Consider the following 25,437-nt stretch of genomic DNA (forward strand, 5'->3'; position numbering starts at 1 on the left):
CACTCAAGTGATCATGCATGAGGAGAGAGAAGGCATGCGTGAGGAACACAATGATGTGAATGGAAGCATTTATGTACTACATGACATTCAAGTTATCATGCATGAGGAACACAATGATGGAGATGGAAGCATGCATGTGCCACATGACATTCAAGTGATCATGCATGAGGTGAGAGGAGGCATGCATGAAGAGAGAGAGCATGCGAGAGGAGAGAGTGCATATGTGTAATCATTGTGTGGTGGGGCATGCATGATGTAATCATGTGCATTGGGATGGTGAGTTTTCATAGGGTGTCATGCACATAAGTGTGTGCATGCATTGGGATGCATGCGAAAAAAACAACACAGATCATGGCTTTCTAACAGTTGCTGGTATTTGAGCAATTTTTGTACCGTCGGAAAGCTCGTGAACCCTACAATAAGGTGGTACCACTCAAAACACTAGACAGAGGTTTTACGACAAATCAAAAAGAAAATTGAGATAAGCAGTAATAGGAAACGATTCAAAATGTAAACATGGTCAATGACCAAAAAAGTCTCGGACCTTACACTCCATGATACCTACGTCAATAGAATAATGATAAACAAGGGTTCAATAAGCAATCTCCTTCCTCTGAAAACATTAAAAGCCATGGGAATTGACATCAATAACCTGTAAGAGGGGCACCTAGTAATACAAGGTTTCAACCATGCTACCCAAAAGTCATTTAAACTGATGTCTCTTATAATGCATTGCTAGGGCGCCATTGGCTTCATGATAATGGCATCGTTTCCTCCACTCATCATCAATGTTTCAAATACTTTCATGGAGGGAAGCAACAAACCTTCTATGCTAATCGAAACCTTTCACTCAGGCAGAGGCTCAGATGCTAGCTTTTATAACCTTGAAATTTTGACTCCACAACTCACGTTCACTAAAGAAAGTGAAAGTGACTCAAATGGAGATCATGGGATTGGTCAAGCATTAATCAAGGCCTTTAATGGATTGGACATTCAAGGAGGAACTAGACCACTCATTTTTATGATACTTATATAAGTTGAGCTAAGGACCTTAGACTCCGCCAATGCGAACAAAGCTAGATCTCCTTTAGGAGTAGGCTTCAGGAAAACCCATTAGAAATAACATAAGACAATTTCACTAAAGGATGGTGATTCGAAGCCTCAGTGGCCGTTATACAGCCCTCAGGCCCACAAAATTTTGAGAAAGATGAACTATGACCCATCTACTAACCAACAGTTGGATAATGTGAGTGGCATGGTGACACTATTTCAAGCCATTAAAGAGGTGTCTTGTAAAAAGCCCGACACTCGAGGTCCGGGGCACACGATAACCTTTGATTTAAGCTCGAGGAGTATTCAAAAGGGAAAGTGGGCAGTCTTGTAAGTCATGACCATGATAGCCAATGGTAGTGACGAATCCTCATATGATAATACTGAGATTGAGTATGCTCCCCGCTAATTGGAAGATGGAGGCCATGCCTGGGTCAATGAATTGCTTGAAATTGACTTAGGAGAAGAAAGGGATCATAGACCCATCTTCATAAGCACCACTTTAACCTCGGACGAGAAAGAGCAGTACACCAATTTTCTTCGACTAAAATTGGGATGTATTTGCTTGGAACTATCAAGAAATGTTGGGGTTGGATCCTACGGTCGTTACTCATACGTTGGTTGCCAATCCCAACAACATTAAACCAATAAAACAACCATAAAGAAAGTTCCACCTAGATGTCGGTCCTCAGTTTGAAGCTGAGGTTAATAAGCTAGTGAAAGCTGGGTTCATTAGGGAAGGGACAAATCCCAAGTGGTTGGCCAACATAGTGCTAGTTAAGAAGAAGAATAGTCAGATCCGTGTCTGCTTTGACTTTCGCAATCTTAATACAGTCTGTTATAATGACAACTTTCCGTAGCCCCTCATTGAAATCATGATTGATTACACATGGTGTGTGATGCCTTCTCATTTATTGACTGGTATTCATGCTATAATCTAATTAACGCCTGAAGATGATGAGTTGACCGCCTTTAGATCCACTAAGAAAATTTATTGCTACAAGGTAATGTCATTTGGCTTGAAAAATGTTGGTGCCACCTATCAGCGTGCCATGACAGTCATATTTGAAGACATCGTCCATAATGTGGTGGAATGTTATGTGGATGACCAGATGGTCAAGTCCAAAGACCAAACAACCCACCTTAAGGATTTGGAAGGTGTATTCATCATATTCAGAAAGCACCAATTGAAGATGAACCCCTTGAAGTGTGCATTCGAGGTAAATTTTGGAAATTTTGTAAGCTATTGTGAAGCATCAAAGGATCGAGATTGATCCTACCAAAATCAGAGCTATACTAAACATGCCACTCCCAAGGAGTCTACATGAATTGAGATCCTTATAAGGTAGATTGACATATATCTGAAGGCTTAAATACAATCTTTTTGGAAGATGTAAACCCTTATCTCGTCTAGTGAAGAAAGACGTCCCCTTTGTGTGGGACGAAGCCTGCCAAAGGGCTTCTCAAGACATCACACACTATTTGTTAAATCTACTAGTCCTTACTGCTCCGGTACCTGATATACCATTAATTTTATATGTGACAACTCTAGAGGGGTCATTAGATGCCCTTCGTGTGCAGCACATTGACGAAGGAAAAGAGGTAGAATTGTACTACCTAAGTCGCACCATGATGTCGGCCGAACATAAATTTACACAAAAGTTATGATACGCCTGATATCTTGTGCAGATCCTATCAAATATTTGATGACAAGGCCTGCTTTGTCAGGTTGTTGAGCTAAGTGGGCCATGGGGTTTGACATTACTTATGTCCCACAAAAGGCTGTCAAAAGGCAAGCCTGTGCAGATTTCTTAGCCGCTTATCCATTGCTTAAAGGGTTGCCGCTGAATGAAGACTTACCAATTGACGAAATTATGTGTAATGATGAATTTGCAACGTGGCAAATGTTCTTTGATGGTGTTTCTCAAACAAAGGGAGCCAGAGTCAACATCTTGTTCGTCACACTTGATAAATGCCTTCTATCATATGCCTTATCTTTGAAGGAGAGATACTCCAATAATGAAGTTGAATACTAGGCATTGATTATTGGCATTGGTATGACACTTATAATGAATGTGAGATTTCTACACATCTTTGGAGATTCCCAATTGGTGGTCCAAGAATTAAAGGTAATCTATAAAATCTGAAAGGACAAGCTCAAGCCCTGTTATAATATTGTGAGGTACCTCCATGGGAAAATGGATGAAGTTACATTGATGCATATACTGCGAGGATCCAATGTTTAAGTCGATACCTTGGCAAAGCTTGGGGCCTTCATGATCATTAAGCATGGAATCCTGCTTCACGCCCTATTCAAGAATGGTTTACAATCACCATGATAGAGAGACCTGACTCTAAAGATGAAAAGGATCTCTAGGCTGAATTTCCTCCCTATCCTCAAGGGACTATGAGGAAGTTAAAGGAGGATTATGCCCATATGAATGTCACCGCTTCCATAGAAATGGTCCAATAGGATTGGCGTAAACCTTTATTGGATTACATGTTGCACGGGCAACTCCCTTCAACCAAGAAGGAGAGGCTAGCCTTGAAGAGGCACGCCATGAGGTTCACCCTTTTGGATGACCAACTTTATAGGAAGTCATATGACGGAATATTGTTAAGGTGCCTATCAAATGAGGAAGGATAAGCATGCCTTAGAAGAAGCGAATGCCGGTGTATGTAGCATGCATCAATCTGGTCCTAATCTATATCATCAGCTTCATCGGATGGGGTATTTCTAGCCCACGATGACAAAATATGCATTTAAATACGTCAAAATATGCCATGCATGTCAAGTGCATGCTGATTATATTCATCAATCACCTGAGTCGTTACATCTGACTCCCATGACGTGACCGTTTTCTCAATGAGGAATGAATATCGTAGGGCCAATCACCCTATCAAGTGGAAATCATCTATATATATATATTGGCAATCACATACTGTTTTTCAAAATAGGTGGAAGCCATTCCTCTTCAGAGAGCAAATGGCGGAACGTGGCTGACTTCATATGTCATCATATTATCTAGCACTTTGGAGTGCCACATAGGATGGTATCCAATAATGAGTCTCCATTTAAGAATGACTATATCACACAATTGGTCAACCTATTCAATATTTGATCGAAGGTGCTCTTCTATGTGTAATTCAAGAGCAAATGTCCAAGCAGAAGCCTTTAACAAAATCTTTTGCAAGGTCTTGAAGAAAACCATTAAGGAAAGTCAGTGGGATTGGCATGAGAGATTGCTAGAAGCTCTTAGAGCATATCAAACGGCTAGAAAGAATGCTACCTTGGCAACTCCGTATTTGCTGGTATACAGAGCCGAAACTGTCTTACCCCTTGAAGTCCAGCTACCCCCTTTAAGAGTTGCAGTCCACTAGCGACTAACAAAAGACAAACGAGTCAAGTTAAGATATTACAAGTTGAGTGCGCTTGATGAAAAGGGACTCATCGCACAAAAGAAGTTGGAGGTATATCAAGCAAGGATGAGTAGGGAATTCGATAAGAAGGCCAGATTCGGTCTTTTAAACTAGGTGACTTGGTTTTAACCGTACGACGCCTCATTGGAGCGTCTCAATCAAAATTTCAACCTAAATGGGATGGATCATATATAGTCAAGAAAGCATACTCTACCAGAGCATACCTGATATGTGAAGAGACATAAGAAGGCGCTAAGCCCTCAATAAGTGGGAGGTACTTGAAAAAATATTACCCTTGGAGAGTATAGTCTATACTACAAGACTTTAAACTATACAGCATATAACAGTTCGTTTTATAAGCTGTCACAGCCAAGATGAAAATGTTTAAAATGGCATATATATCCTCTATGGTAAGTCCAACCAACAAGACTTTAAACTTATAGCACATGACAATTTGTTTTACAATCATCAGGGTCAAAGTATAGACGCTTGAGATGGCCACAATACGCCACCAACGCCCATACTTGACTGGCCCCTTTTCGTATATAGTTCACAACCTCAAGACTATAAACTGATTAGTGTTTAGTCCATAATGCATGACTATAAACTGCTTGTTATCAGCAACATATACAACCACTTGGGATGTCAATAAGCACATCCTGACAACCGTCGTTTATACGTCTCATATATAGTCTTAATTCATGACTGTAAATTGCATCACCTATGGTCTATTTGGCATGACCTTTAAACTGCCTAATATACATGATTGTAAACTGCCTTACCAATGGTCTATTTGGCACAACCTTTAAACTGCCTAATATATAGTCCTGATCCATGACTTTAAACTGCCTCACCTATGTTTTATTCTACACGACCTTAAATTGCTTCATATATAGTCCTGATGCATGCCTTTAAAAGGTTTCACATATAGTTTGTGATATATGACTCTAAACTATCGATCACATGGTCTGCGATGCAATGCCCTAAAGGGCCTATCATCGGGTCCATGATGTATGACCACTAGTCCCCTGAATGATTCTAAACTACATGAAGTGTTAAAATCCTATGACTCCATTCATTAGCCACCCATACCCCTTATAAGCGTGTGGAAGGCTTTTTACAGTCCTTCCTACACGACCTTAAATTGCTTCATATATAGTCCTGATGCATGCCTTTAAAAGGTTTCACATATAGTTTGTGATATATGACTCTAAACTATCGATCACATGGTCTGCGATGCAATACCCTAAAGGGCCTATCATCGGGTCCATGATGTATGACCGCTGTTCCCCTGAATGATTCTAAACTACATGAAGTGTTAAAATCCTATGACTCCATTCATTAGCCACCCATACCCCTTATAAGCGTGTGGAAGGCTTTTTACAGTCCTTCCTGTATGACTAATAACAACATAAGTTCTTAAAATCCTATGGCTCCAAGCATTGGCTATCCAACAAAATCCCACTCTCTCATAGTGCTAGTTGGGGTCGTGGTTCGTTTATTATGATAATGCTGCAGAAATACCATTGAGATTTTAAGCGTAATAAGTGTTGCAAAATTAAGAAATGTACGTTTGAAGAAAGTATTATCATATACAAAACCTCAAAGTGTCTATCGTTCAAAAAAAAAGAAATGCAAAAGAAAGAGAAATATCAGGCACCCCTGAAGCGCGGCTACCAGTGTCTATCGTTAAAAAAAGAAGAAATACAAAAGAAAAAGAAATATCGGGCACTCCTGAAGTGCCACTGCCAGTCTTTTATCTGAAGCACTTTCTCCTCCACTTGCTTCCTGGTTTTCTCTTTATACGACCTTACCTCAGAAAAGCCATCGAGGGCATCCTACAGGTTATCACCAACTTTATTCACGTGCTTCAGAGCCGTAGAAAGTTTAGGAGCTTCAAGATCTATTCTTTCATCAATTTCAGCCATGTAAGCTTCGTATTTGCGACGCTCTTTTTCTTGAGACGCTCTTTTTCTTGAGCCTCAAGAAGGCTTTTGCCCTTGCAACACTTTCCAGCATGGCCTGATGACAAACCTTCACCATCATAGATTGAGCCTTGAATTCCTCGACCCTAACCTCGACTACTTTAAATTCCTGGCGAGCATCTAAGATTTCACTATGATGGTCGGTGCTAGCCAATTCTCCAGTAGAAATCCCATCTGGGAAGACATGCTTCTCTGATAGAAGAGGCATCTTTAGCATCCTAGGCAATGTTGTTCACCAAATTACGAAGCCTTTCTTCATCCCCTTCCATTGAGCCCACAAAGGATGTCATTGAAGAACAAGAAGTGGGGGTTGCCTTAAGCTCTGTTAATGAGTAATTTCTTAGTATCTGAAAATAGACCTTATGAGTTCATGGGTCATTTTCTTTTGTTCTTCTTCAAGAGATGCTTTTATCATGGACCCCCACCAGGCCTTTTGGGGGAGTGGCAACAAGAACCAAGGCCCTTTCAGAACTGTCAGCTTGCACCTCATGGGCATCAGCTCCCTTTAGCTCAGGAGCAGTGGCTCCACTTGGTTCAGCAGGAGGGGTGATGACTAAGGCGACTACTTCAACAGTGAGAGGAGCATTGGCGAAAGAAGGCTCAGATCTAAGAACATCATCTAACGCTGCAATTGAAGAAGTACCTGCATAAACATGAGCATTAAGAACAAGATTGAAAACAAGAGATAGACGGATGAGGAAATATGAAGAATAAGAGTTTCGATAAAAGACAATACCTGAAGAGCTAGCCTCAGCTAGATGAGAAATGTGGATCGAGATTGGGTCACCGGCATGGAGAGGTGAACCCAAGTCGAAGAAACCAAATGATGAGAGGGTCTTCAATGCTGCTAAAATGCTGACAGACACTTCAACTTGAGATAAGCCTTCTCCACAAAGCTGAAGAGAAGCACTACCATCAGGAGTGGGAGATACATCCTCATCCATTGGAGCCTTGCCCTTTATTTACCTTAGTAGGTCTTCAGTGGAAGGACCAGGCACTACAACGTCCATGTGACTCTCACATGGGTCATGATAAGAAGAAGAAGGCTCACCATGTTTGTTGGGGGGGGGGGGGCGCAGGAATGCCTTTCAAGGTGTTAATAATCCCTTCATTGTTATCAAAATAGGTTGTTAGTTCCATTAGTTCATCAAAAGCAAAAGATTTTGTGCCATATTTCTCAGTCTCGTGAACAAGATAAGATGGTATTTGAGAAGATGATGAAGGGCTATCTAGCTCAATCATCTCAACTTCTCAAGAGGTATACCCCTGTTACTTATCCTTAGAGGTACATGCATTGGATCACTAGCCTCATGGACGTGAGCCTCTGGAATGTCCATAGGCTTTGAGCTCTAGGTTTTCCTCTTTACCTTCAGGAACCAATTTGACAAACGACTCATTGAGAGGTGCCTCTGAAGGCGTACGTCTTCTTGATTGTCTTTTACCCTTGGCTTTGGGATCAGCATTGGGATGTTTTTATTTTGAAGCGGGAGCATCAAATTCCTTTGAAGGAACCCTTGAAGAAGAAGGACTTCGAGCCTTCTTTCTGCCTTTAGCTGGTGGCTCAATGTCATATGTGCGAGACTTACGACTAGGATCTTCTTCTCTCTTCCTTGAAGGAGATGGGCTCCTTGCTTTTCTTTTGCTTTTGGATGTTCCTTGGGAACTTCAAGGGGTTGGGTGTTTTTGGCTACTAGGTTGATGTTTCAAACTAGATGGTCTTGAAACCTCTCTTGAGCCCCTAGCAGATTGACAAATAATTTGGCCAAGTGATGATAGAAGGATTCCCTGCCTTCATCCATTTGTTCCATTATGAGCTCAATGTCCATGAGATACACAACACTAAGGGTGTTCCAGTCAAGAGGCAAATTCATTCAAGTAGCCTAGTCACCAGACACGATAGCAATGTACTTCTTAAAACGGGTAACTGTCTTCCCATCAAGTTGGAATGCTAGCATGTTGCTTAGAGGTTTCTTGTAGAAAAGTATTTGAGATCTGTGATACCAATGGCAATAGCGGTACGTTGTGACCTCACGCCTTCCATAATGGGACACAATGAATTTTCACACATCGTTTGTTATTGTGCAAGAATCCTAGGCAATCTTGGTATTAGAGTTAGACTAGTTCTTCTGTCTTTCAAAGGCAAAAAATAATAGAAAATGTCAGTCCATTCCATGTTGCCGTATGAACTGGCGGTTTTTTTCTTAAGATGTTTTTGTAGAGAGAGAAAGTTGTGGGTTGAGTCCCACAATGAAGAGGAGAGAATTATATGAGTAGTATTTAAAATTAGGCATTCACATGCCTTATATTCTTAGTACAAGGTGAGAGGGATGGTACATGTGTGGAGCATAAGAAGCGTGCGACGCGCACGCACGTGTGCGTGTGCAAGGGTGTAGACGCAAGGGTGCTTGATGGTGCACTTTACCTTGAGAGGCACCCCTCGCCCGATCACGTGTACGGGTCGGGCTAGATAGGTTTTTGTAAGCCCAGCTCGTGTGGGATAGACAACGACCATCTACTCGTTGATGCGTGTGGGACATCCAACGGTCATCTAGCCGTTGATGAAATGGATGTTAGGAATAGCAACCACTAAGTTCATGTAACTTGTAGTTGTTTAGTGGTGCATGTATTCGCCACTACACTAAATGAGCAAGTGCATGTAACTTGTAACTGCTGGTGGTGCATGTAATCACAACTACACTAAATGGCCAGCCTCTTGGTGCTCTATAATAAAGGCTCTCCTACTTGTACGAGTTAGATACTTGAACACTTTTTGGGCTTCTCAGCTACACATCTTTCTCTGCAATTCCAAGAATCAAAATCAATGGGCTAACCTTTCTCTACTCGATTTTCTCTCTCACTTTCTTTAAAACATCGAGACTCTGGTATCTAGTGTGTGGGTTCCAAGAACAGGTGCACAAAGCTTTGGAACATCAAAAGAGATCTCTCTGTTTTCCTGTATCCTGAAGACGAATTTTCTTTCTTATGCACACCAAATATTGTATTGAAGAGGGGCGAATATCGTCTTCAGATAACACTCATGCGTGCCTGAAAACAAGAAGGAATCAAATCTTTGTTTTTTCGAATTTGTACTCCTTTTTGCTCCTATTTCACCCAACCAATTTTCAACACTCAATACAACCCCAAGTGTGGCAATAACGTCCTGAGCTATACGCCGTGTTGCAATGCTGTACAATAAGCAACATATTCCTTCTCCATGGTTACTAATACCCTACTGGTTTTTTTGTTGTACTAGGAAGTTTTTCTCCCCCTAGAGTGAGAACATATCCTGTACTAGGAAGTTTTTGCTCCTCCATATCGAGCTGATCTGTCGATTCCAAGTGCCGAACCACCTATCCAAACTAGTTTTCGAAAGATCTGGGTCAACAACCCGGTTTTCGAAACATTAATTTGCAAGCATTTTCTCATGCTATCAAGTTCGAATGGCTTACAAATTTTAAAGCAACGAAAAGCTTAATAATAAAAGTGGAGGACCAACAGTGTCACCGAGTTCGCCGCACCTATCCGGATTTCATAGGAGGTCCACGGGTCAATTGGAGGGAAACAGAAGCGTGCTCTCTCTCTCTCTCTCTTTCTCTCTCATCTTTCACATCGAGCGCGTGTTGGAGATTCTCCCTCTCTCTGAGCTCTCTTTTATTATTTTTAGTGTTCCTTGGTGCTGTGGGTTTTGTTTTGAGGCGGTGAAACTGTCGCGCTTCTGCATGGCATGGCGTTAAGCTTGCAGGCTTGACGATACAGCTTCTTGTAATGGAATTACCTTTTATTTCTCTCTTTTTATTCATCACAATTCACAAATAGTCTCTGGTTCGAATTTCTTTGCTCTTTCCTCTTAGTGTTTTTTGATATATGATGTTTCTTTAATAGAGTGATCGAGGCTTCTCTTTTGGTGATAAGGGAAGGAAGGCAACAATGGTAGAAAACAGTTGGGATGCGGAGAAGATGTGAGCGTTTGCAGTTCGGCAAACTATGTTTCTTTCTCTATGTTTCTCTTTTGCTCTGGACGTCTCTGTTTCTGTCTCTTTTGTGTTTGTTCTGAGTAGCTAATTTTAGGGTTTGATTGATTGCCAGGCTCGACGTCTACATCTATGACTATTTCATGAAGAGAAACTTTCATGCTTCTGCCAAGGCTTTCTCAGCCGAACGGAAAGTGCCCACTGATCCTGTTGGTGGGTTAAACCTTTTCTGTCACCTTGATTTATTGTTTCATGGCTTAGTGTACTGCGTGTTCTTGAATTATTTTAGGCATTTGGAACTCGATCATTTTTCTCCCTATTCTGAATTATGTATATATCATTGTTAAAATCTTAGTGTAATTCATGTATCTGGTTTCAGCAATTGATGCTCCAGGGGGGTTCTTGTTGGAGTGGTGGTCTGTGTTCTGGGACATTTTTATCGCTCGAACAAGCAAGAAGCATTCTGAGACTGCTACAGCTTACATAGAGGTGATTCCATGATTGAACGCTGTGGTTTTTGATGGTGGGTTTGAATCTTTTCTTGGTATAAGGTGATGTTTTCTGAGCTTACTTACCATGGGTACAATTGAGTTTAACAGGGGCAACAATTGAGAGCTAGGGAAAGGCAGCAAAATCAGGCTCACATGCAACTGCTTGAATTGGCTCAAAAGAGGAATCCCCATCTTTTGCAGAGAGATGCTCCATATATCTTAAGTCCCTTGAACCCCATGAACCGCGAATGCGTCATTGGCCCCTCTGCCAAGATGTTTGATGAGCGGATGAGAAACCATGACCTTCCTGATCTTGCGTCCACTCTGCAGCTTGTTGATGCTGGCTTGCTACACATTCCCAATACTGCTAGGTACTGGAAATATCATTATGTTGGTTACCTGTCACACTCTCTTTTCATATTTTTTTGTTTTTTGAACTTTTGTCCTCCATGTTGCATGTTTTTCCATATTTTACATTTGGTTATAGCGGCTATGTCCACATGGATACCTATAATCAATAATTCTTGTACTTGGAAGTTCATTTCATTGATCATTGATTGTCTTTCCTCAGTGTTTTGATGTTGTACCTATGTATTGTATGTTTTGGCCATAGTTGTAATTGGTGTTTCCGTGTTGGCAACTGTTTGTTTGCATAGTATGATGGTTCCACGTGGTCACGGTAATGCATCTATGGGACAGCCGGACACTTGGGCACGAGGCCTCCAGATTCCGGTTCGTTTGTGATTTTTCCTTTGGAATTTCAAGTGATCTTACCATTTTCTTTCTGGTATCTCCTATATCGTGAATTAGTGGGTTTGATCTTTTCGTCTTCTATGTTTTCCCCTCAATACAGGATAGTAGAGGCCTTTCCAATTTGGGCCGAAACCAATCTGCCTCCACTGACCCACGTATGTTTGCAGCATCCGAAGTTCCGCATCTGAAATCTGCGCATTTAAGTTCAGGTATGATCACAAGCAGTTGGGAATTTTGATTCATGTGCTATCGAGTCTCTATTTCAATAATGAATGCCTTCCATTGGTAATTCATATGCTTGTAGGATTTCATTAATTAGCTTGGATATTCTTCCCCATGGGGCTCAATTGAGACATTTGTTTGGATTGTACGGTATTAGAGATGCTTATACACAGACAAGTCGTTTATAGCTGCTAAAGCATTTATGATATTTGACTTTTTCAAATAGAAAAATGAGCTCCTACCGAGTGGTGGATTGGAGAGATTATGTGATGGGCATGATGGGCTTCCATTGCAGATGGAGGTTGGATAAGGTAGGGCGTTCCTGTGACTTCTGTGTCTGTCTCCTTGGGATTTCTTTAGTGGTTCTAGGGGCACTAGACTCGGTGATCCACCATCCCCATTTTTATTCACCCTAATGAGGGAGGCCTTAGTAGAATGGTCAAGAAGCCACTCAATATAAGATTATTTGGAAGGTTTCAGCGCTTGTTCAGGGAACCAAATTGTTCCATATTAATAGTTCCGAGATGATAGATTTTATTGTGCAAGGGTTGATTTTATCAGTTCAATAGCATGAAAGTGGGCAACAAAAGTTAGATTTGAACTGGTCATGGGGGAGCCAAAAGGTCATAGAGATCAATTTTTTTGGATTGGTAATTTTGTATTGATAAGAGCCTGTAAATCAGGTTTTACTAAGAAGTATATACAAACAAAGACATATAATAATATAATAATATAATATACCAAAGAGTGAGAAGAAATGTGTGTGTGTATTTTGAGACAAGCACACACATGTTTTTTATATGTGTATTAATGTAGGGAATAACCACTGTAAGCCAATGGGCTTATAGACACAGTATAAGACAGGCTCCAAAATACATAGCTAGGGATCTTATTGGGGCAGAATTTTGTGCAACAATTTTTATTTGAGAAGGTAACAATGATTTTGAGTTAGTGAAGGCCTGGATCCATTGGGCACCATAGGGACAGCCTGTATTAACTAAAAATAATGGACTCATTTTCCTTATTTATTATTATTATTTTTATACTTTTGACCTCCTAGATGAGATCTGCATGTGTGCAAAGTTCGAGTCCAATATTCATAAGAAAATGGGGTCCAATGGATCCTTACTATTCAAAGTGGTTTATGCTGCAGTATACGGCCACTATGTTGAAAGGTGTGGCTATGTGGAACTCAAGGTCTTAAATTCAAAAAAATTTCTTTTTACTTTTATTCCAAATACCTTAATTCCACCTACATGGGCTCCAATATGTTGCTATAAATTAAAATAGTGCCCTAGATACAACCTAAGATCTTTATTTCCACCATTAAGAGAAATAAAAACTATCCATGACATGTAAACTAACTTCCACTATATTTTTTAGCACAAAAGTTCTTGAAAATTTACATAATATAGGAAATTATACTAAAACTTAATTAAAACTACTGGGAAGATTTACTGAAAGATGCTTGGAGTTACTCTACGTCTGTACTAGGACTTCGTACACCCCACACCCGATTCTAAGTCCAATGACATACTTTTACTCTTTAAAGTGTTGTCGAAAATTTTGAGGTAGGGAAGCTTTATAGGCAATACTTCTTTTTTTTAGGATTTTAAAGAGCTCAAAAAATCGACTAGGGTTTTCACAAAACCCTATGGGAAATCTTGGTGTGGAGAAAAGAGAGAGAGTAGGTGCGTGAGAGAGAGAAAGACAAATCTTTTTTTCTTATGAGAAAGAGAAATCTTGTAATAAGAGAGGGGGTTCAAAATGGATTTAAATAGAATGAAATTTATCTCTTAATTTGAATAGGATTCTTTTTAAGTATTGCCTTATCCAATTTTTAGCTAGACACTTAGGATAATTAGGAAATTTGTGGGCTGAGAGAAATTTAATCAGAGCTATCCATCCCAAAAATTAATTGTCATGATTTTAGGTGGAAAGATAGGAAATTTATCCCTTTAGACTTTGACCCTAGTCCAACTTCTATTCAAAATTGAAATATATTCAAATGTAAACATTATCCAAATCTCCCATAATCAAGGAAGATCTGGATTTTAATAAGTCCCATAGAATAGGAAACCAAATCTATTTGAAATCAAAAGATTTCCTATCTTTATACTCATTTAAAATTTGAACCAAATTTTAAGAAAATTGGGGTGTCCCCCATTTTCTTAAAAAGTGGCGTGGAGCCACATATAGTTTTAATAAGAAGTATTTGGGCATGACCGACACCAAAAAGATAAGGTGTGCCCCTTTATGCTTAAAAGGGTTGTGCCACTTTTGCTAACCACAAAAAGTGGCGTTGGGGGGTTATGTTATATAAAAGAACTTTGGTGCCACCTTTTAGTTAAAAAGGTGGTGTGCTCCCCTTTTTTGCATAAAAAGTGGCGTGTCCCCTAGGGTGCACGTGGCCCCCTTAGGGTGCACGTGGGATCATTGGTCTCACGTGTTATTTTAAGTTTCAAAATTTTAGAAATACCCTTTTAATAAACATTACATAAGAAATAACATTTTTTAATTCTGAAAAAATTTAAGAATCATAAACCATTTCTAATACTAAAATAAAATATACTAGGAGTAGATTGGTACCAATGAGTCAAAATAAACAACAATAAGGGCACTCCACTCGCTCAAGAAACTATGATCTAATACTGTTTTCTTATCCAACCTAACAAAGACCAATGACCCACAATCTCAAAGTAGGGGCTTATGATTAGCTTGTCAAAGTTGGATGATAAACAATGAGACGATGATTCTGGAATGTGGATTTCAGTTCCCTCCTTTAAGGACAAGTCTCGCACTTGTCACCACAGTGCAAAAATGGCTCTCTTTATGCACATGTACGCGTATCCCTATATAATACGATTGTTATGTGTACATGCCATGTGAAAGTTTGTTGAGGCGTTGACTCTTGCTTTCACAAGCCTACGACCACACACAGGAGACCACACAGTTCTCTTGGCATACAAATATGATCCGTGGGCATCTCTCCAACCTCAACAAGGGTGACCCATTGCAAATCCTTCTTAGTAGTGCCGCATGCTCAGGGCTAAGGGTTTTAGATATGATCAGGGCCATAAACCGCCCAACCCTTAGTCAGTCAACACACGCACTCCCACTGAAGTGCATATTCCACTATAAAATATCATATTTACAAGCTCTCGAGCCCTTTAAAGGCCACAAAACCCAACATATGTAACTCTCTTGCATATATATATATATATATATATGTAATATGCATATGGAAAAACCTAAAAAATGCTTATAGGCGAAGTGCTATAGTGTTTCGCCACCGTCACAGACTTGCTATGTCCGTGACGATTTATTGAACGGACCCGCAACAGATGGAGTGCCGTCTGTTGCAGTTCCACATTTTTTTTGACTGTCATGGACATATTAGTTCTGTGATGGTATCGACACAGACATGCTAGGTCTGTGGTGGTTGAAAAAGGCACGCCACCTGATTTTTTCTGACTGTGATCAGCCTATGGGCAAAAACACTGTTTATTTTCGCCCATAGGCGTTGGATAGATGCTTCCTATGTATATACATATGCATACATACATATATATGTGTGTGTTTATGTGTATATATATACATGTGTGTGTTTATGTGTATATATATACATGTGTGTGTGTGTATATATATATATATATATATATATATATATATATATATATATATATATATAACTCCGCCTTGGTTGGCTCCAATCCGATCCCAAGAGGAGGGTTGTGTTATGTAGGGCAGCCAATGTAAAACTTTTCCAAATCTTTTCATGAATCCTGAACTTATGAATAAAATGGTGGGGTAGGATTCAAGTAGCCGACCCCAAATAAGGCTTGGATGATATATATATATATATATATATATATATATATATATATATATATATAGAGAGAGAGAGAGAGAGAGAGAGAGAGAGAGAACGGAAAAGTATACAATCAACTTTCAAATCAAATGGTTGTAAGTGTACTTGTGATTAAACTCAAAGCTCAACAAAAAATTTCTTGAACTTCGTGACATATTCCAAGCTATCCAATTGGAAATCTATTAGTGCAAGAAGGTCACAACCATTATTGTCCATCAAATTTCAAATCAAAGGGTTGTAAGTGTACTTATGACTAAACTCAATGCTCAACAAATTTTTTTTGAACTTCGTGACATATTGCAAGCCATCCAATTGGACATCTAATGGCTAGGATTAATTGTGACCTCCTTGTATTAAAGATAAACAGGTCTCATCGTATACAATTCCATATATATAAATCGGTTATGTTACGGTGCTCACACTATTAGAGTAATTTATCATTGTACTCAATAAAATTTGGACACTTATATACCGTTGTTTTGTACATGGAGCTTTTTTTATAAACGGTGTTTTTGGTCATTCAGAGGGGTATAACATCATCTATGTGCTCCATGTGGGTGATGTCACATCCCAAGGGATGATGTCACACCCCTCCTAATAACCAAAAATACCTTTATTAAAAAAATGCTCTCTATGTACAAAACAAGGGTATACAAGTGTTCAACATTTGTTGAGTACAATGATAAATTACTCTATAGTGTGAGCACCCTTAATTTTTAAGAACATGTAATCTCTAACATGGAGATCATGAATATGAAAAAATAAATAAATTTCAAAAAACTAAAAATAATAATTCTCTTAAGAAAACATGTGGACCGTTAGGTTCCATTGTTTTTAGAGAATAGATGCTTTACACTTTCTGGACCGCATATGTAGAAATGCGGTCCAGCTCCCATGAAACAATTTTCATATATATATATATATATATATATATATATATATATATATATATATATATATATATATATATATATATATATATATATAAGAGTGAGGCCCTAAACAATCAAATTAAGGTGTGCATCAAAACAATTCACTAGAAGAGGTTGTTTTAATGCCCCAAAATCCTCAAATCGATCATCTTGCCCTCAAGATGTATGGACATGAGAAAAAATTGACTCCAAATATTGGAAATCGTGCATCTTGTAATGCAATTTTTGGACCGTCAATTTTCAAGATTTTCAAGTGTTCATAGATATGCTTGATCTACACTATTTTTTAACCTTTAAATTTTATAGTTAGAGATGAAAATAAATTTTCAGGCTGTTACAAAGATTTCAACATATTTCGACACTGTTTGAAGGTGCGCCTTACTTTGATTGTTTAGGGCCTCGGCCTTATACGGACCACAACCAACCATGCTACCCTTTCCTTTCCTTCTGATCTCTTGTCCAAGGCATCATAAAGATAAGCTAGAACTGCGGGCCCCCAGGCGATCTTGTTAAGATTTTCCAAATCTCCCAAAATAGACTAAGTAACCTTAGCTTAAAATGCTAAGAGGCTTCGTTCCTTAGCCTTGCGGCGTAAGCTACTAAGTAACCTTCGCTTTCGTTGCCTTTTCCTATTCTTGTCTTTCTTTAGCCAAAAGCATAACCTACAAAGTCACCTTAGCTTTTAAGTAAGCCACTTCTCCACCTTTTAAACCATTGTGGAAACTCACTTGTTTTAGTGATTAAACGGAATTGTAAGAACCAGCTATGGGTTCTATGAACATTTTTTAATAAGAGGACTACCTCCCAAGCTTTTATGTAGTCGTAATAATTATAAGCCCTTATTTTTAGGGTTTCCGATAGGTGTTTGTATTTTAAGGGATCAATACTCCATTCTTCATAAGATGTGATTTTATAAATCTGGAACTTGGAATAACCAATAATTTTGCTATTCTTATAATTATGGACAATTCTTATTGACTCAGTTTCAGTCAATATTTTCTCATAGTATTCACGGGTCTTATACCCTGTTTCAAGATGCATATTATCTATAAGATAAAGGTCTGCTATTTCATTTGGCTCTTTTAGAGCATGCTTAGTTTCTATAACCATGATAGAAATTATAGCCTTTTCAATATAAGGCGTTCTTGGTTTTGGATTAGGGCTTTTAGCCTTATTTTGATCCTCCTGGTGTTTAGGGGATTGCATATTTCTACTGCTGCTTGAAGCAGTGTTAGCCAGTTTTCTCCGAGTGTCCCTGCAAAAACTCACGAGTTAAAAAGTCAGGCAGGGCGTTTGATTTTCCCTTTATATATTCAATCTTAAAATCAAAAGTAGAGACTATAGCTTACCATCTGGCGAAAATCTGTTTAGATGCTATGTTTTTAACATCTTTTTCTAATACATCTTTGGCTGCTTTACAATCTACTCTTATTAGAAATTCCTTGTTCAACACATCACTTTCAAATTTTGTAACACATTTTACAATAGAAAGAATTTCTTTTTTAATTGTTGAATAATTTTGTTTTGCCGGATTCCAAAATCCTGAAGTATATCTGACCAGTTTTTCTTTTTCATTTGGTTGGAATCTTTGTTTTAAAATTCCACCATAACCAAGATCAGAAGCGTTTGTCTCAATTATTTTGAAAGCTTTAGGATGAGCAATAACTAGACAAGGTAATTGTTTAGCCTATATATATATATATATATATATATATAAATATGTGTGTGTGTGTGTGTGTGTGTGTGTGTGTGAGTGAGTGAGTGAGAGAGAGAGAGAGAGAGAGAGAGAGAGAGAGAGAGAGAAAAACTATGCTTTATGGGACGAAATGTTGGGCGATCAAGAAGTAACATATCCATAGGCATGTGTAGCTCATATGGCAATGTTGAGATGGATGAGTGGCAAGATGATTTCAGAATGAACACATTTGAGGGAATTTAGGTGTGGCTTAAATAGGCGATAAGGTGATGGATAGTAGACTTAGGTAGGCTGTCCATATGCAATGTAGGCCTAATACAATACCAGTTAGGAGGTGTAATTTGGCTCAAATAGAAGGCTCTAAAAGGTCAAGGGGAAGGCCCAAGAGGACATGGATGCAAGTGGTGAGAAAGATATGGTGACTTAGGTGTAGGTGTTTTCTTGTGACTTAATGAAGTAGGAATGGAGAGTGTTCAGCTTTATTGTTGGAGCCATTTGATAGTAAGTGTTCTCTCTTGACATCATTTATTCGGCTAGATGAGACGAGTGATCTTCTACTGTAGATAGGATGTCTATTCAAAGAATATTTTCTTTATACCACATGATTTGCAGCACTCATTTGAAATCTTTTGGGTACTATTTTTGGGGCCTGAGAGATTACTTGGTTTTTGTGAGGTCATCTATTCATACGGCTTTAGTATTTGTGAGGGCATATACCATAGGCAGTAAGAGATTTGACATGCCACCTGTGTATGTCGTCTTTCTTTTCCTTTTTGATAAGTGACATTGGTAGACTGTCAAGTTGCCTTTATATGATGGCAATCCTATAAAAGAATTGCTAAGATTATCATTGATTGTTTGGCAGCCTCATATGCTTTTTGCCAACAAGACCAAGTAGTACTCATGCTGCTTGTGGATTCAAATGTTATATGAGTGATTCTATGAGATTGTATGTGTATTCTATACCTGTTGACGTATTTTGATGTATAATAAAATCGCTTATGGGTAGTTACTGCAGTTGTGGAGCATAATATCAAAGTACGGACCTGAGGAAGTGAAACCCCGGATTTTGAAGTTTTGAAGAGCCTTTTATTGTCCTTAAGTAAAAGAGAAGAAATAAGTCAAAATTTTGGCCTGCCTAGTGCAATACACATGGTCAATCGGTCAAATAAACGTCTGACACGATTACTGTTGGAATACTTTAGGGATCACTAGAATTGGGTGCGATCGGTTAAACCAGTTTCAGATTAGGCCAGAAATTTGTGGATCTCGTTGAGGTGACGAGAGGAAACTCTTGCTAGTTACAAGCTCAAACTGGCTACCAGACAATCCAAAATGATGCTTAAAATAGCAATAGGAGGGTTCTGAACTTTAATCAGAGGTACCCTGAAGCTACCCTCAAAAAATCAGGCCAATCCAATATTGGATGACCGAGATATGACTTTGCAATGTTGAGGCTACAAAGGGGTACCCAAATCGGCCCTCAATTTGCGAAGGAGCCCCAAGAAACCTGTAGCCAAAGGGTCCGACATTGTGTTAAAATGCATAAATCCCAAATTTGAGCTCTATGATAGGCATAGGCAGGGATGATACGAGGAGGTCCCAAGTGGGTAAGGGAAACTGAGACAGGGCGTGAGCACAACTTCATGTATGCCATAATAGGCCAAAAATTGATGCCGTCTTAATGTACTGTGAGGCAAAAAGCCATCCATTGTCTTGACTCGATTTTTGAATTTCTCGGATCAGAAGATACACCACGATACAATTATCCTTCGAAAGACACCTGTGATGACTCACTTTTTCTTAGAAAAGAGCCCAGCTAGCTGTTGGGCACTTTCCAAAGTGCCCCGCTAGGCCCAGCGGAACGCTCGATTCGATTGAAAATTGCATTTTCCATAGTGCACTTTTCCAATTGAATCAAGAGTAGAAAGCAGCAGGTCAATTTGGGACTGAAATGAGAGCATGAACTCCACATCCAGGTGAGGAGTGTTCTGGCTAACGTTACCTCTGTTTCGCTTCCAAAGATTTGATTATTGATCCCCCACTCAAGCTTCTCTGGCTCTGGATTCATTCAGGCACTAATCAAAAGGGCTAGAGCTTCGCGTCCTAGTAGATCATGTGATTTCGCTAGGAGCTTCTTAGTAGATACTCGCCCAAGCAATCTGGTTTTTACCCTTACGCTTTCTAGCCACCGGATATCCATTCGCTCCGGTCGGTCTATAGAAATAGTCGGTATCTATTCCTCTCCCGCCGATTGAGGCTGTTTGAGCAATTCACTCGTTGTCCCGAAAATGCGGATTGATCTGGAGTGGACCCAATAATTAAAATAGGGAATCCCACTACCCCTAATCGGCCCAAATTTACAAAAGAGCCCCTAAGAAATCCAGTCAAGTTTTCTTTCTCTTAGGGGCCGTTTGGGTACTTGGAAATCTATTACGTGACAATAAATTACAAGGAAATATGACATTTTTACTGTTTGGGTACACTTAATCGTAAGGAAATGGAAGGAGATTATGCGAGATTTCCCAAAAAATCAGGAAATCCATTACGCGAGGTGATCGGTGAAAAATCTATTACGAGAGTGACGAGTAATTTTGGGAAATCTTTCGCGTGCGTTTTTGGCTACCCTATCCTTGATTAAAAAAATCTTCTAAGCCCTCTCTCTTCATAATAACTAGGTGATCCGTCCCTTTTTAACCTCGTCCCCTTATATGAAGGCATCAACTGTCATATAAAAAAAAAATAATAAAAATAAAAATCAATAATCAATGATAAATTACACAACACAATCATAATAAAAAATTTCACACAACATAATGTGATCCCTCCCTTTTTAAGCTCGTCCCCTCATCTCAAGGCATTAGTGTCATATGAAAACAAAAATAATAATAAAAAAAATCAGTAATCAATAATAAATTACACGACACAATCATAATAAAAAAATTCATACAACATAATCCTCATAAGAGATTACTAAAATCTCAATTGAAATAACATACCTCTTTAATCTCCTCCAATGCCTCAAAATTTTATACTGCAATTACCAAACCTTCTAGTTTACTAATCAAACTTGTTCCCATTTTTTAACTCGTACCCTTTGAATTTAGTATCATAAATTTATTGTTTATTTGAAATTATATAGAGAGACATTTGAAAGATTTCTATAAAAAATAAATAAAAATAAGGCTTATCATAATAAAATCATGTTATTCCAATCATATTGTTCCAATGACTTATCATGTTGAAACCAATGTCATGTTAGAAAACATGTGATTGTATATAAGTGCTAAAGGCATTTAAAATAAGTAGGAAATAGTGTCATGACTGTAAAATGGTACAAGTTATTATTAGAAAATCTTTTGGGATGGAGATGATGTTATTATTAGAAATCTTTTTGGAATGGTGCGATGATGATTTTAATTCAGTATTTTAGTGGAATTTTGTGACAAAAAAGAAGGAAATGATAATTCAGCATTTTATTGGAATTTTGTGACAAAAAAGAAAGAACTGATAGTTTATAGGCACGTGCTGGTAAAATGTTGGTAATGCATTTCCTATATTTCTTCCAGACATAGCCGAACAATAACAATGTATTTCCCTGGTTGCATCTAAATACTACTCAAACAGTAACAATCCATTTACAGGTAATGTATTACGCCAGTAATATATTTCACAGACAATATATTTCTAGATATCCAAACGGCCCCTTAAAGATTTGGCCATATCTCACAATTCCCATGGCCAAATCAGCTCAAATTTTGATATGTTGTTCCCCTCTCAGCAAGCTCGCCATCGATACACACACACAGACACATTATCGATGGGATTCCTAGTGCAGATCATGGTGAGATTGAAGGAAATAAGCAATCGAAAGTTGGTTCATATGTATGATCTCAATCCATTCTTGGATCCATATCTCACAATCCATGAAGCGTTTGGAGTACAAATTTTGCAAGGATGATTGTCCCTCAATCTTTAGAGTTTTTTATCCAAATTTGTCACAAAATGATTGTGGCAACTTTCTTTACGAAATTAGGAGAAAATTTGAGCAAAAATTGGTCAAAAAACTTATCAAACAGGTGGGAATTGGATGGTGGCATTAGAGAGAAGCTGTCCAAGGGTATATTCATGATATTTATTGCGTTTTGACCTTGCAAAATGCTCATTCTTGGCCTAGCCCGAGCCAGCTACTGATAATCCAACACCTTCGGGTCTTATTATTGATTTTCCACCCATGTTTCTTATGAACTCTATATAAACACTTTAACCCTCACTTGTAAAGGGTAAGAAGCTCTGATTAGGAGCCTCCCTTAGTGACAGAGAGCCTGTACCCTATTAACCTCGAGTGTGAACCAAATTCCTTTACCTAAATTACCCTCTCCCCAAACTTAAAGATCCCCAAATTAACCTTTGAAATAAAGAATATAAAAAATTCCCAAAAATACCCTCAAATCCCAAATTACCCACGCTACCCCTAGCTTACCCTCATACCCCAAAATGCTAAAAGAGAGAATTAAGGCAAGTGATGAAAATCAAAACCTTGGAAAAGGGAACATGGAATGGATCTATCTCGTTTGATCGTCGGATCATCTGATGACAACATTGACGATCATAGTTTCTTCTTGCTTAAAACGAGCAAGGCGGTGTAAATTCCTCGCAGGAAACTGTTTTGAATCTTCCACCCGACTCTCTAGCTGATCCTATTGAGTGAATGGACTTCCCCTGCTAACAAATAAACCAGGAGTTCTAAGAGGATTTAGGTACATCGGATATGGGGAACTCATGAACCCACCCCCTTTGTAAGTGCATTCTTGTACTTCAATAAATGGAGCTGTTATTTGTTTCCTTCTTGTCTGCAATTCTCTGGTTCTTTTGATATTGGAGTCATAACGTAAAAGCTCACACACAAGGAGGCGAACAAGTATATCTCAAGAGGCTTTGATGTGTTGGGTCCTGCCTCTTGAGAACTTTACTTGAGATGGGTGGCCAAAGAATGGTTGGAAGGGTTATGTCAGAGGGGGCCTTTGGACATACAGTTTTGGACTGGAACAAGCTGCTTGCCTAGTTTGATGCACACATGTCCAGTCTTAACCAATTTATACTGGGATCTAGAATTAAATAATCAGCATGTTAATGCAATCTAGGGAATTGAATCTAGAGGCTTATAATTTCCATTGTTTTTGGGAGTGGGATCGGGAGTGGTTTTGGGATTTAGAGCGGGATTGATGGATCAAGGTGACCCGAAATCTCCTTGTGATATTGGGTAAAATCTAAGGAACTCAATCCTTGAGTTCCAAGGATCGAGCTTCCCAATTAGATAAGACAGTCCCCAATTAGCATGGAATACTACCATTATGAGCTCCTTATACGTGTTTTTAATGGTATTTTCCACTTTGTAAAGTTCTCTAGCGTATGCACTCGTGGTGTTGCGTGCTAATATAGTTGGCTATTTGCGTATGAGAAAATTGATTGAGGGGGTTAGGATTCGATGTCTGTACAATATTAAAGGAACTTGATCCCTGTGTTCTTGGGATCTAGGGATCGACGGCCGAAATTTTAAAAACTCGATCTGTAGAAGATCCCCTTCTGGGATCATAGTACCGAGCTTTTGGAATGGATCACCTACCAAAGTAGGCAATCCCATAACTGTGATAATTTATATCAAACCCAATTGGTTAAGCACCATGCAAAAGGAACACTAAAAACCTCCGATATATATATATATACATATAAATATAAGTGAGGTTCTACAGTACTTCCTACTACTGTCGAAAGTCCATCACACGGTCACGGTTATTCAATAGTGTTTCAATTTTAATAATTTTCTACAAATTTGATTTATCTAAATATTGGTTAGGTATACATCTTGTCCAACTCATACCAGAATAAAATTTTAAAAATAACTATAGAAAATAAAATGACAATAATACCCCTGAAACATAATAGGGGTATTTTGATCATTTATGTCACCTGAATATTTTTTATATTTTATTCAAGTGTGCCTCACTAAGATGCGCACACCCACAAAATTTTCGGTCAATTTGATTTATAGAGATATTATTAAAATTCAAACACTATTAGACAACCGTGCCCTGGTGAGAGATTTTGGACGGTGAAGGGCTATCGGTGAAGTACAATAGAGCTTCACCCATAGGCGTTTTTAATTGTTCTCATATATATATACCTATAGGCGTTTTTAAGTGTTCTCATATATAGCACAGGATCTTTTCCCATATATATATATATATATATATATATATATATATATATATGGGAAAAGATCCTGTGCGCCCAGGTGCGTATTGCTACAGTAAATGCCCCATGCCCACCGCCCAGATTGAATCCGGGCCAATCTGACAATCACGGATGTATGATAGTGTTTAAATTTTAATTTTTTTTCTACAAATCCAAATCACTTGAAATTTTAAGCGTGTGTTATTCAAAATAGGAAAATCTACAAAAAATATCAAATTTTTTTTTACATGAAATAAATTGACCAAAATACCCCCAAAACATTTCAGGGGGTATTTTGGTCAATTTGTTTTTGCGAATTATTTTTTTATATTTTTATTAGGTGTGCCTTGATGAGAAGAACACACGCCTAAAATTTCAAGTGATTTGGATTTGTAGAAAAAAAAGTTAAAATTCAAACATTGCCAGACTTCCGTGAAGAAGGGCCCAAATTCAATCTAGGCAATTCACGTATGGGTGTACAACAGTGACTCCCTATATATATATATATATATATATATATAGGGTGCGGTTTGTATAGAGCTAAGGCTCTAAACAATCAAAGGAGAGCCCACCTTTAAATAGTGTCGAGAATTGTGGTTTGAACATTGAAATTATTTGTGATAGCTTTAAAATATATTTTCAACTCTAATTATAAAATTTAAAGTTTCAAAAATAGTGTAAATCAAGCAGATTTATGAAAACTTGAAAATCTTGAAAATTGACTGTCCAAAATGCATTATAAGATCACTATTGTCAAAACATGAAATCCATTTTTTTTCTCATGTCCATGCATCTTGATGTCAAGATGATCG

At 38.5% G+C, this 25,437-nt stretch overlaps 1 protein-coding gene across 4 annotated transcripts in view; it reads left to right on the forward strand.

The window, feature by feature from the left end:
* The first annotated feature begins 10,135 nt into the window (after nt 1-10,135).
* The window catches only part of LOC18445789 (transcriptional corepressor LEUNIG_HOMOLOG), a 33,238-nt gene continuing 17,936 nt past the window's right edge, over nt 10,136-25,437 (forward strand). For all 4 annotated transcript variants that reach the window (XR_016049303.1, XR_016049302.1, XR_016049301.1 and 1 more), the window contains exons 1-7: nt 10,136-10,217; nt 10,338-10,414; nt 10,542-10,639; nt 10,806-10,915; nt 11,026-11,288; nt 11,574-11,649; nt 11,771-11,879. Coding sequence is in view for 1 of the 4 variants with exons in the window: in XM_011629327.3 (XP_011627629.2) it covers nt 10,383-10,414; nt 10,542-10,639; nt 10,806-10,915; nt 11,026-11,288; nt 11,574-11,649; nt 11,771-11,879 (688 nt within the window). In the remaining 3 variants the exon portion in view is untranslated. The remainder of the gene's footprint in view (nt 10,218-10,337; nt 10,415-10,541; nt 10,640-10,805; nt 10,916-11,025; nt 11,289-11,573; nt 11,650-11,770; nt 11,880-25,437) is intronic.

Source organism: Amborella trichopoda, chromosome 2 (assembly GCF_054954075.1).
Source record: "Amborella trichopoda isolate Santa Cruz 75 chromosome 2, AtrichopodaSantaCruz75HAP2 v2.0, whole genome shotgun sequence".
NCBI lineage: Eukaryota > Viridiplantae > Streptophyta > Magnoliopsida > Amborellales > Amborellaceae > Amborella > Amborella trichopoda.